At 35.6% G+C, this 13,918-nt stretch overlaps 1 protein-coding gene across 3 annotated transcripts in view; it reads right to left on the bottom strand.

Moving 5' to 3' along the window:
• Positions 1–2,145: 2,145 nt before the first annotated feature.
• Positions 2,146–13,918, bottom strand: part of TRPS1 (transcriptional repressor GATA binding 1) — a 208,245-nt gene continuing 196,472 nt past the window's right edge. For all 3 annotated transcript variants that reach the window (XM_065399704.1, XM_065399705.1, XM_065399703.1), the window contains exons 5-6: positions 9,730–9,852; positions 2,146–3,207 (exon numbers count right to left, since the gene is read on the bottom strand). In XM_065399704.1, the coding sequence (XP_065255776.1) occupies positions 2,146–3,207; positions 9,730–9,852 (1,185 nt within the window). The remainder of the gene's footprint in view (positions 3,208–9,729; positions 9,853–13,918) is intronic.

Below are 13,918 nucleotides of genomic sequence, written 5' to 3'. Positions count from 1 at the left end.
CTTCTAGACATTTCCCATCACCTTCCATTTCATCCTCCAACCTCCCAGTTTTCCCTGGTTAAGTGTCTCATAAGTGCACCAATTTCTAGAAGGGAGAATGATGAATTTCATGTAAGTTAAAAGCAAGAGCCTTTTTATAGTGCTTTAGTGTCAATTACATGGAAGTCTGAGATAGGTGGCATGTAAGTATGATCAGAATAGGACCCTTTACATATAATCTCAAGTGAAGGATTTAGGCCGGATATATTTTTATAGAACATTTTAAAAAATAAAATGCATGAATAGAAAAAAAAAGGCATCATAATATTAAAAAGACATTTTAAACTTCCTTTGCTGAAACATTCATGAACCAATTGAACTATACCTGCCATTCAATCTTAAGGAACTCAGACCCTGCACTGAGAAAAAGAAACAAACCCAAACAAAACAAAAAAGCGACTGCATAATATTGTAACAATGGAGTGCAATGCTACTACAGAATGCAATAAAAACATTAGCGCTGCGTAGTCAAACAGCGCTTATCAAAATAATTTCTGAAATGTTTCCTCTGAAACACAGACAAAGCAATAAAAAGAGGATATATGTTTATCATTTTAAGCATAACAATGTGAGTTAAGAGCTTAAGAATACAAAAGTACTTGGAATGAATAGTGCTACCCTTTTTTTCCTAAGTAGGCATAAAAATATTTTCATTTCCTTCTTATTTTTCCATACCATTAATATCAACAAATGTCATTCATTTCATGTTATCGTTTACAACTTTAAATGCACACGCACAAAAAAAGATACCTACTGCAATAGAAATAGTTGCTTCATTACCTTGTTTGCTACATTTGCAAATGTAAACAGCGAGGCAGAGCCAGAGCCGACTCTAATGCATGATGGAATATCTTTGTTGCATATGTACACGGTAGAAAATAATTATTCAATATGTCAGGCACCATTATTTGAAATGTAATACATTAATATTTACTAGAAAAATAAGTTTTTTTTCTATGTGTTCTCCCAACTTCTTTAATGAAATAAGTTAATCTGACAGTGCATCCAGTAGCTTGTAATATCTTCTACATCCCTGTGGCAAAATAATAAACTACTGGTTGGGACATTATAATGAAAAATTATTAAAGTCAGTTCTTTTACACTCTTGTAGCAAGCATGGAGGCTTGACAACAGCACCTTTAACCAATTGTTTAATATTTAGTTATTTAGCCCTATTTCCCTGAGCAGTTATGCTGCGGAGCTTTCCCTTCATGGATAGTTTTTACAAAGCTTTAAGTATTAAAAAGTACTATGAAGACATATTTAATGCTACTTAGCAAAAGCTGGTATAGGTTTAGCGAAGAGATTGACTGGTACATATACCAACATTAAGTCTATGTAGAAGTAACTTTAGATTCCAAGGTTTAGAAAGTACAGCTAATCAGAAAAAAAAAAAAATACAGCAGGTTACCTTGTTCTATGCAAATTAAGCCCAGAGTGTGGCTTCTATATTAAAGACAATTTATTGGAGCAAAATGGTTTAGTCTACACTATGCCAGAAAAGGTGTAGTGATAAAATGGTAGCTAAAAATTGGTTGAGTCTGACAAAATGTCTTGATGAAACCAACGCCAAAGCTTTGAGGACAAGGTGACACTAAGGCATGTTTTAAGGCAGAAATTAGCCCAAATTAAAAATACTAAATGACTTCTGGACATTTGTATATTTAAGAAGTCTATTTCCTATATACAGTGTGCATTTGTTCACTATACACCTGCCAGCAATATATACAAACATACATTTTTGTATTCTAGCCAGTTACATAATAGCAAAAGTTTTAGTTGTCTGGAAAAAAAATGGCCGTGAATATTTGTCCTGATTCATTGAATTCTAGATAGTTTTGGTGAGCCATGTACCAAAAGATTATACTTTTTCCTCTCCGGCCACCATTCAATTTGTTTTTCCTTCTTGGTAACCCTCTCATTAATAATAATAACAATAATAATAAAATAAAAAACAAAAGAAAAGAGAAAAGAACAAGGTATTTTATATTGGATAAGGCATGCTCTCTATATGAAGTGCTTTATAGTTCTTCACAAGACATTACAAGCTATTGAATTCCCATCAAGGAAACCTATTTCTGTTTAATTGTGCTAAGTGCTAAGGTTTTACTCTTTAGGTTTTCCATTCTTTTCAGCTTGTGCATTGTTCCTGTGTAGGCCCCTCTGGATGTGAGTTGTAAAGTCATACTTGTCCGTGCAAAGATACTGGCATATGCTGCACTGGAAAGGTCCACTGTCGCCATGGCAACTCATATGCAAAGCATACATCACTTCATCCAGAAAGACAATGCCACAGTGCGCACACTTGGTTGAAAGTTCGTCTTGAGTACTTCTATCAACTTTCTCTATTTTTAGTACATTCAAGGGACCTTCATTTTTTACATTTGGTGGTGCCTTACTTTTCTCCTTGGAGGCACCATTTGCAGTTGGCCCAGGTCTGGAATGCTTTATCGCCAAATCTAGAGGAATGTCATTGTCTGATCCGACAGCTGAAAAATGAGGAGGCAGATTAAAGGTGGGATAAGGCACATAGTTTTGGCAAGGATTTGGTAGGCCAGGCACATGACTCAAGTAGTGTGGATTCCCAGGAACGGACAGCTTATATTTACTCCAGAATCTCAGCCAATCAGCTTCACTCTGAAAGTCATTGTGTACAAATGGAAGTCCAAAGAGTGGGTACTGGTATTTTTCAATAGGGCTTCCAGGTGGTGAATAATTTGGGTGCTTCGCAGGTCTCATGTATTTTTCTATTGGGCTGCCTCTCTCTGAGCTTCCTTTCCCTTCTGATATCGATGAACTATTTCCTGGGTCTCCAGAACTTTCCTGAGGACTTTTTATCTGAATGTGCAAAGGTTGCATCCTTTTGTGAATATCCAGAGTTTGACTGACCAATATTGGCTGCTGAGAAGAATGGCTTTTAGTCAATGAACCCTGGGCCTCATATTTACTCAGGCTGGGAAGCTGAATTTCTCTCTGGTGACCTTCAGTTAAGTGATCATCTGACCTCCTCTCTAATGGGCTTCCATTGACTTGTTCCTCACCGCTACCCCTCTGATGTTTGTTTAGCTGCTCAGCCTGAAGTGCCTCTGGGTTAAGGCGCTTTCTTGTTCGTCTCCTAATGATCTGCTCACCATTGTTCTGCTTAATGATGTTTAAAGGCCTGGGAGTCTGCATGGAACACATACATAATAAATAAAAGAAACACATTAAGTAAGTCTTAGTGACAATGTTCATGCAAATCTAAGTTGTACTTGAGTTAAGACCCACATTACAGGAAAGCTTTAGGGAATGTCTACTTCTACCAGTAAACAAGGTCAGCTAAAACTTTGGAGGCAAACTCTTTATTTTAATAATAAAGCTACCAACTGATGTTTATTGTTACCACATTAAATCTTCCATCTCATATCAGTTAACATACTATATTTGTTTACTTAAACACTCATTAAGTGCCCAACCCAATATGTGCTCAGTGCTCTCAACTCTCCCTGATGACAAGTTCTGTATAAGAGCTAGGTAGTATTTATCATTAATTACTTATTATTATTATTATTATTACTACTACTACTACTACTGCTATTACTATTATGTTGGGGAAGTCACGAGGAGTGGAAAAAAGATGAAGGAACCTCAGGAAGGGAGGAAGGCAGGACCACATCGAGTAAGGCAGAGGGAGGGAGATACTGAAGTCTTCATCAGGACAGAGAGTACTTAGTTATCCATTTGCCATCTGCCCCAAAGATGCAGTGCATGTGGAGAGAGAACTATTATGAGAGACCTCTTATGTGAGCACTGAAAGCACTTTTATAAGAAGCAGAAGGAGCAGGGGGAGGGACCATAGTTAGCCCTCTCCACAAGAATGTGGTGAAAGATGGTGCTGAAAGATGATACATGCCACTCTATTGGGCAGACATTAAAGGAGAGCAAGAACAGTCTAAAAGTCATTTCAGTTCGGCATTCTGGTAGCTGATGTTGATCTCAACCAAATGTGCATAGAATCCTAGGGTGGCTGGGGGCCAACAGACTGCTCTGTGCCCTGCCCACTCAGAAGTGTATTTGGATTTTCCCCCCTCTCCTTAACGCCATGTTAAAGTGTTGATTAAATTCTGGACTAAACTCAATATTTTGAACAACTGGCGCTACATGTGCGATATTATAATTTATATATCTATAAATGGATAACTTTACATTAAGATTAAAAAGTTCAGTATTGGACTTCATTATTTTTATAGAGCTATTTTCTATCTCGACTTGCCATCTTCGTCTCCCCTTTCGCCTATTTCTCCCCCTAAGGTCGCCTCATTCTAATGGTTAATTGCATCCCAGCCACAGCTGCTACTTGTTAAGCTGTTGCTTTCTATTAAAAATCTAAATCAGAAGAAATATAAACTTTGATTTAGACGTTTAATAAGTAGTAAAATTTTAACTCAGCGAAAGAGCAGCAACTGAAACAGAGTTATCTCAATGGGATAGCAGCAAGTCTAAAGTGGACAAAATTATGTTTAAGAGAAAATTAGAACATTGTAATATAGATATCATGCATATAAATTGGATAATTTACATTATTAATAATCATTTAAACATGCATTAATAGGAATATATACTTTCTAATACTAGCTCAAGGATCTTTTCTCATCATTAAGACCATCCTAAGAATATGTCATAGGAGTAAAAAGAGTGCTCACTGCTGTTGAACTTTGCTTCCTCTCTCACATGACCCTCTTCCTATTCACCCACTGTATTACATTTTCCTAGCAGTATGGATTCCTGATCTGGTTTGACTGCTTAAACAAAATATTAATTTGAACTCCTCATCTTACAGATGTGTGAGCCTGTAAATGAGTAACACACACGGCTTTACTCAGGTGAGAAGAGTTGTTCACAAACCTACTTGCAGGAGGAGGGCTTTAAAGTGATATGTCATTAAGGGTATGTCTATCCTGCAATCAGACACACGTGGTTGGGCCGTGCCAGCTGAGTTGGGCTCGTGGGTCTAGGGCTTAGGGGCTGTTTTATTATGGTGTAGACATTTGGGCTTGGGCTGAAGCCTGAGCTCTGGGACCCTCCCACCTTGCAGGGTCCTAGCCCAAATATTTACACTGCAATTAAGCAGCTTCTTAGTCCAATTCCCACGAGCGCGAGTCAGCTGGCATGGGCCAGCCACTGGTTTTTAATTGCACTGTCGACATACCCAAGTGTTTAACATATGTGCCTGATCCTGCAAATACTTAAGCATGTGGATTACTTTACTCATGTGACTGTTCTCCAACTAAGTTAAATGGACTACTCACTTGAGCAGAGTCACTCACAAACTTAATCGTTCACATGAATAGGCAGCAAACAGATGGTCGATATTTATGGACTGTTCAAGATATACAAAAAAGTGGGATCTCATTTCTTAAACTATACTGGAGCCCTCAATTTGGTGAATAATAGAAAAAAATAGCAAATACTTTATTTAAAAAAAAATCTTAGATTCGTCAGATATATTATTACATCTTGTATATTATATTTTGATTATGATAATGTGATTTGTGAATAATTTGCCCAGCTCTCTACAGTTGGTCAAATTATTAAAAATGTGTGATTAATTTATTTTAAAAGTATCACAAAATTCACTGAATACATTATTCGATGAATATTATTAGACCTCTTAGCTGTTCAACATGATGTGAAATTGGTGTGACCTGACTGCTAAAAGAAAGTATGTCTGATACTGAAGTTCTTACTCCAGTGCAACTCCCACTGAATTTGTCTGGGGATCTGATCTGATCTGAGTAAGAACTGTTGAGGTAGGTCATGTCATCCAAGGCTGATTAAGATTAGAGCGATGCAAAATGAATAAAAATACAATATAATTCATGGCAAAAGCTAAAATGGTTACATTCTGGTGTTTTGAGAATGGAGACACTATAGGAAAGAGATCCACTTTTTCGTGTTTACAAATCTGCACACTGTATATTCTTAAACATACCGCATTTGTAGTGAGCTAGATACAATTTTCATCAATAAAAATGTTTTTAAAATTGACCAGTTGAAAATGACTATAAATGGTAAAATGATTGTGTGTATTTGTAGGGACCATGATGAATTTGTGAGGTTTTGATTAAAATGAGCAACAATGTGCACTGTACCATTTCTTAAAAATAATTACAAATTAATCAAGAGTATCATACAAGTGCTAATGTGAACCACAGGAAAAGACACTAAAACACAAACATTTGCCAGTCACTACTAACAAGTGGTATTTGAGATTTCTCCAACAAATTTTACCCAACACTGAACTGTTTTTGCCAAAAAATATAGACTCAGGTTGACAAAAACTCTTTTCGAACTTGCCAAATTGTTTCAATCAAAATCCCTCTTCCCCCACCCAAAAAAAAAATCAAAATGTTTTGTTTCAACATTTTTAAACAAAATGTTTCAATTTTTTAATGCAAACAATTATTTGTCTTGAATTTTATTTCAATTTTCTGTTTTGAAAAGGTTTCCCTCCCCCAAATCTAATGAACAGAATGTTTCCTTTGACCTGAAATGAATTGTTTTGGAGGTTTCAATTTGCCAAAAAGGACAAAAAAATTCATTTTGGCTCCACCCCAAAATAACTTTCCCCCCCCCAGTTTGGACACCAAATCAAATAATTATTTTTTCAGACAACTCTATCTGAGATATCAGACTTATCTGTTATTTTTAATACAGAGTATCATAGTTATCTTATATACAACTGTATGATTACCAGTTGCAAATATTGACATTATAATGGTAATCACTGTACATGTAGATATTAAGCATCTAATCAGAGTTTGGTGATTAAAGGTCCAAAGCTTGCAAATGTGAGTAATTTTACTCACAAATGTAATATTGTTTAATTTAATGGGTTTGCTTACATACACAACTCACTTTACTCACATAATTAAGTGCCTACAGGATTGGGCCCTTAGTTAACAATCACATAATCCTAGTCTTCTTTTATAAACAATCTGAGTAATGTTTGATTTTCCAATAATAATCACAAAAGTAAATTCAACCTCCATTTTGTATGCAGAATAGAACTAGGTGACATTTTCCCAGTTTATTTGCCAAAAAATGCAGTTTCAGCTTGACCAAAACTATTTGTGAATTCAAGTCAAATCTAGTGAATATTTTTAACCAAAAATTATTTTTGTCAAAATGTTTATTTTTTGACATTTTCAAAATGAAACATTTGACTTTTCATTCTGAAATGGCATTAAGAAATGTATCTAGGTTTATTTTTAAAAACCAAAACAAACAAACAAAAATAAATCCACCCAGCAAACAAACAAATGAAAAAAAAAAAGCATAAAGAACACCCAAAAGTGAAACAAAACAAAAAGAAAAAAAAAATTGGATCGAACAAAATGCTTTGTTTGACCCAAACTTAAAATTTTTGTGTTTTCATTTCAGCAAGGAAAACCAAGAAAGTCCCATTTTCAGTCAACCCAAAACAATTTTTTTTCAGATTTTTAGTTCAGCCTCTGAACCGAAAAATCAATTAGATGTTCATCTTTAATGAAGAGATTTATATAGAAAACTGTATTTCACCAGGTTCATGCATTCTTTGTCAAAAGAAAGTCACAAGATACTGTATTTTGTTTAATAATGTTTAAGAAATTATCTCAAAAGAATGATTTTCTTATTCAAATTATTTCTTAAATGAAGTCAGTTTACACTGTAGTTGCTCAGTTATCATATCCTGGCAAAGTGGAAGTTTAATTACTTTTTTGGCCTTTGATTGTCCAAAGTTCAATTAAAAGCTTTAATGTCAGTGCCCATTAAACAGCAGCTTATTGCTATGCTTGAACAATGGAGCTAAAAACTAGTGTTATCTTTCCACAAGCAATATGCTAATAAATAAAGGGTTTATTACTTACTACCAATTACTACTGTTGGCAGCACACATTTTATGTGGATTATTTCCAATGGGTCATGGGGGTTTTATGAGGTCTTTTTATCTAAAAACTGAATCTTGTAATTCTGATCTATTCACTAGGTTGTACTGATAGTTATGGTAAAATACCAAAGGGTATCATTTATTTTTAATAATGAACATGAGATATTTTTATAGAAGACACAAAAAACAGTCAAACCTAAATATCAGATCAGTGTTCAAATGCAGAATTGTCTTTCCCTTCAAAATCTCTTTAGCACATTCACAAGGCATGAATTTTCTTTAAAACAGAAAACATATTTGGAACTTGAGGAGAACTCCATGAGAATGTTGTATTCAGACAGTTCCATCCAACATGGTAACCACAGATCATTAGTTGCATGTCAGTCCAGCTTGTCCCAGGATGATGCTGTTTGACTGGTTGGGTTGTTTTTTATCTAAAAACTGTTCTACTTAACCCCAAATGACAGCATTGAGCAATTAAAGTTGACATTTTAGATTGCTGGTCAGGCTGCAATTAGAATATTGTAAAAAAAAATATTTTCCACAAAACAGCTGCAGTGGGACTTGAGTAAGCAGTAATGTCTGATGGCTTGCACACGGGACTGTGGATAAGATTTCCAAAAGCACCTGTGTCCCATTTTCAAAGTGACGTAGGCACTTACAAGCCAAAGTGGAACTGAAATTCAATGGATCTTAAGATCCTATGTCACTTTCAAAAATGGGGAGAGGGTGTTTTTGAAAATTTTGCCCTGGCAACCATAAACTCAGATTTCTAATCTTGGCTCTGAGCCTAACTTCACACGTTGCCTTGGCAAAGTCCCAAACTCTTTACCTTAATTTCCCCGTCTATAGAACAATGATAATTAATCATTGCAACATCCCTGTGAGGTGGGTAGTTAGTTAATGGGCCCAATTCTGCTCACCTTCCTCTCCCAAGTAATTCCATTAAAGTTAGTAGCAGAATTCATATAAACTCATATTTGACATTTGGGCTCCATCCTTGAAAATTCTGAGTACTTTGGCCCCAATCCAAAAAAGCACTTAAGCATGGCTTTGCTGAATCACTACCAGAGTGCTCAGCACCATTCAGGATCGAGCGCAATATTTGAAAGAAGGGAAGCAACATAGATAACCAGTGATGATATTATTATTACTTACTTCATGCCCAATCTAATAAAATGCTGAATTTTACTCCTGCAAAGTACTGAATGCCTTCAATTGAGCAGCTTCAAAGAAAGTTGAGGGCTCTCAGTATTTGCAGTAGATTATAAGCATCACACAGATTTGGGCTCTGTATATAAGGAAAATAAAACAATACAACTTTAAGATATTTATTAAAAGAAGGGAAGGGGGGGGAAAGAGAAAAATAGAATTATATAGGCAAGAAGCAATGTTTCTATTTCTGATTTCTAATTTTAGAAACTTTTTTTCTGGACTCCTACATAAATATGAGCTTTGTTCAATTTGGAGAGCTTTTGTCACAACATACTGTATGTCTTTAAATGAAATTCCCAGAAAGGAAACCATTTTTCCTTATTCTGTATCAAAATAATTAAATGCATCACTGCTGATCTCAAACATGTCTCTCCACAGCATCCCAGCTTGTTTCATAATGAATCACATCTGATCCCAAAGTGACCATATTGAAAAAAACCCTGTTAGGAAATTAACTGCAGGCCAGGGAGTGGTAGTAATCATACAACCAGACAAGACCACAACAGCCCAGCTTCAGCTTAGCTGTATAAACCTTTTTCCTGAACAAACTAGTAAGTTCTTCCTACCGAATGAAGCTTCTGATAGAGGCCACACGCATTGCATACATATCCACCATTTGCATTCTTTCGCCAGAGAGAGGTCTTTGTGGTCAGGCAATTGGCACAAAAAACTCCTGAGCCTCTACGTCTCTGAAACAGGAAGAAAAAAAAGAGATAGGTCAAAGGTGAGTCACATGATCTGCGGAGTTAGGACAAATCAACACAGGAGTTTTGTCTCTTGACTGGCAACAATGACAGTATAAAACCACATTTCCCATAATGAGGTCAGGTTCAATTGTGCTTAATAGGCACCACTGATTTTCATTATAATTAACCCTACAGTGATGGATGAGGTGTGTGAAACACCAAAGCCTTTTCAGAATAACAGCTTTAACTTTTTGAACTTTAGGTTTTGTGACTTTAATGTTGGTTTCTAAATACTGAATTCTGAAATACACTCTTTTGAAACTGACAGAGAACACTCTGCAAAGTTTTGCTGTTTTGTTCACTGTACCTCCATTGCAAAACATTTTTTTGGTTTGCTTTATTTCAAAGTGCGATCAGCAACAAGTCTAAAAATACATCATTTCCAATTAATTCCAGTTTGCATCTGCTCGTACCAGTTCCTGTAACTGAGCTTATACTTCATTAACAGAATGCATGACTTTCAGTTACAGTCTTTCCCACTTAATTCTAAAATCTACATATACTGCCACATATTTCCCACAGCCAACTGAGAAGCAGGAGTAACCTCTGCCAAACAAGTAAGAGTACAGTGATACTAATGAGACATCTTTTGAACTTCATCCGAAACCCAGACAACACGGTCTCATCAATGGATTTATTTATTTATTTTATTTTAGTCTGACAAAGAAAGACATGGAACAGTTCCTCCAAATACAAATTGATTTTTAACCCAGGCTGAGCTCTGCATTCATCAACTTTAATAATGATCCAAGAATATTTAGAAATAGACACGTTTATGAGTATTGCTTGTTACATTTTTTCTATGAAATAATGATTTCATTAAACTTCTCATTTAAACAATAGTAAGGCTGTGTTTGTGGGCACAAATACTAACAAGCAGGAAATGGAATTCTTTAGCTGAAAAAGAAATCTGAATTTCAACTCTGCTCCCCACTTGCAAAGAAAAGAATTTAATAAGAAGTCTTCATCTCAGATAAGAATGGGTTGGTATGGGGGAGAATAGTCTGGGTGAAAACTAATTTCATTATAAATTAAAAATTACTAATACTATAACTCAGAATTTCAGGGTTTCATAAAATTTAAGTAATTTATTTAACTTTAATCCATACTGTGGAAGAGTGGTATTCATGCCAAAAAAATACAATGGTTATAATTGTACTCTGATACATTTCAAATGGAAAGCTTTCTGCAGACATAATTTTGGCTTCAAGACTGGAACACTTTCTTGGCATTGAAAGGGCATTTGATTCATCGGGTGTTTCACAATGTATCACTAAAAAGACCTGGTGAGCAGCCAGTTCCCTATAGGGTAATTTTTCCATCCAGATGCAAGTGCTATCAGAGGCCCTCGTCAGCTAAACTAATTATGATCTTGCATTTGCTGATGCCTGCTCACTCTAACGTTCGACATCCTCCATTAATCATCAATACAAGGAAAATGAATGAAACGTAAAGAAACGAGGGCCGGTAAGCTGCACAGCCATAAAAATCTGAAATGAGTGCAATAATTTAACAAGATTGGGGAAATGTTTTTAGTGAGCACAAAGTCAGGCGAACAATTGCCCTTTTAAACCAAGAACACAATTTTGTTAGTATAGCAGATTGTGCTACTTTAAGGTGATATAATCAAATCTAGATGGTTATCGAGATAATCTCTCTTTCACCCCCTCACATCATCCCCTTACTCCTTCCCCTAAATCAGAATCAGCTTTTTCTAAATCTGGATGCTACAAGTCCAAACTATATACGACAGAGTGCATTTGTTAAACGTAATCCATGTTGGGAATGCATGTTTACCTAATAAGTAAATAACTGCATCTCATTTCTTTTGTGGCTACCCAACCAGCTTATCTTTGCCAAACTTCACCTGGCTGCCAAATTATTTTCCTTAGGGTGCAATAAAAGTTTCACTAAACTAACTCCAATTTGGTCCATATGAAGGTTTCCAAAGCAAAACAACTTTATATGGCCAGGATGCAGATTCTATTGCGGAACCACTCTATTATTCCTAGTTTTTCCTTCTTGAGAGTATGAGTTCTTGCTGTGGTGTGTTAAAGAAGGTGGAGTATTAATTTGAGTGAGTCTATCCACCCTTTTCACTGCCCTGCGCCTGATGGCTGCATGCAGCAAAATGCCCTCTAACAAGGTAACGGAAGACATAATATATATAAAATTATGACAAGGTAACCCAGGCTGTAGCATGTCCAGATAGCTTTCTCACATATATTAATGGTGGAACCGAAGGTGCACAGAACTCATGGAATATTTACACCCCACCCTTTGTTAGGCTCTATGACATTACTGTAGCACAGCATTGCTCAAAAGAGTAATTTTAATTAATATTAATAAAGAAGCAAGGTCCTGTCAAGGCTATACATTAATTCCAACAAATTAAGATAGTGCTTAGTTTTGAATAAGTCCCCAAATCTATAGAAAACAGAATCACAAAAGTTATATCTCTGCTGACTTGGTAAATACATTTTTTTAAAATATTTTTTGAGATTTTCAAAGCAGTGCAGGGGATTCAGCTACACATCCTCCACTATAAATAATTGAAGATATGTGGATACATTCCCTGCACTGATCTGAAAATTGCAATTACTACCTTTAATTCATTTAGCTTATTTTTTTTACATCTTATTTCTATGTCACTTTCAGTTCATAGTAAGATAATCAGAGATAATCTTCCTTCCATCTGAGGATCTCAGTATGCTTTAGGAGCATTAATGAATTAACCCTCATAACATCCCAACAAGGCAGGTAAAAAAATATTATCCATATTTATTTAATACCAATTGTGAAGCAGACACACAGAAATTTTAAATTGACTTGTTTGAGGTCACTTACGACAATTGTGGCAGAGTCAAAACTCCTGACTCCAGTTTTGTTTATTAACCAAAAGACATCCTTCATCTCAAAGTATAACCAAGGTATCATGCTCATGTCTTGTAAGAAACCAAGGCAGCTATTTTTATAAGCATACATTTGTTTACCTTAAAAACATTGTTATGTAGTTTTCTTCTCCTAATGAAACCAGTCTTTTAACAAAGAAAATATAAAAGTATCCTTTTTGCTTTCCCCAGATAGTTTCTGTTGTATTTAAAGTTTTACGAAGGCTGATGTCCAGCACAGATTATCAAAAATATTTACTTTGTGTAACTTTTGTTTTTAACCCATATGTGTTTTTATGGCTTGAACCAGCCTAGTTTTTAATATACAACCTTTGTGTTCGCTAGTAACTTCCAGTGATGATGGCAAATTCATAGCATGGATCCTTTTTCTATGGCGTTTGTTAAGAAGCAGTCATTATGGCCCCAGGTCAGCAAAGCACATACTTAAGTTCATCCCTCTGCAGCATAGCACTTATGTAAATCCTTACGACCATCTGACTTAAATAAGACTTATGCATATGCTCAAGTGCTTTGGTGAATATGGGCCTATGGCAGCAATTAATAGAAATTTGTTGTATTCTGTTTTGGCCTTTCCTTCATATGAACACATATGCTATCATAGCCACAACAGTGTCACAACAGCAGCCCGGGAAAATGATAGTGACATAACCAGTCATAGGGTTTGAACCACAGACAACATGGTCTAATTCTTCAAACAATGCCACCAATACTAATTGGAGTTATCCATGTAAATGTCCTGTACATTCTTGGGAGAATAAATCCAAAGGGTCTAAATAACTAAAATATGTGTCTACTCAATCAATCTTCAATCATCTGTATCCTTATAAGCACTGTATAGTAATCACAAATCCTGAAGGGACCACTATAGTTAGGAGTCTGTCACTGTTTCCATTCCAGTTCCTAGATTTGGGTGTTTAATATCTCGGTTGTCTCAAATCACATAGGGCTGAAACTTGGCACACAGGTTTGTCAGCCCAGATGTGGCTATTTTTTTGTACTGAAAACTTTATTTAAATCAGTTCAGCTGTTTATAATATGGAGACTGGCCAAAAATGAAAAAAAAAAACCTCAGGTTTTTAGAAACATTTTGACAAATC

The sequence above is a fragment of the Emys orbicularis genome, chromosome 2 (genome assembly GCF_028017835.1).
Source record: "Emys orbicularis isolate rEmyOrb1 chromosome 2, rEmyOrb1.hap1, whole genome shotgun sequence".
Classification (NCBI taxonomy): Eukaryota; Metazoa; Chordata; order Testudines; family Emydidae; genus Emys; species Emys orbicularis.
The sequence above is the reverse complement of the archived record's forward strand: the minus strand, read 5'-3'. Positions and strand labels throughout refer to the sequence as shown.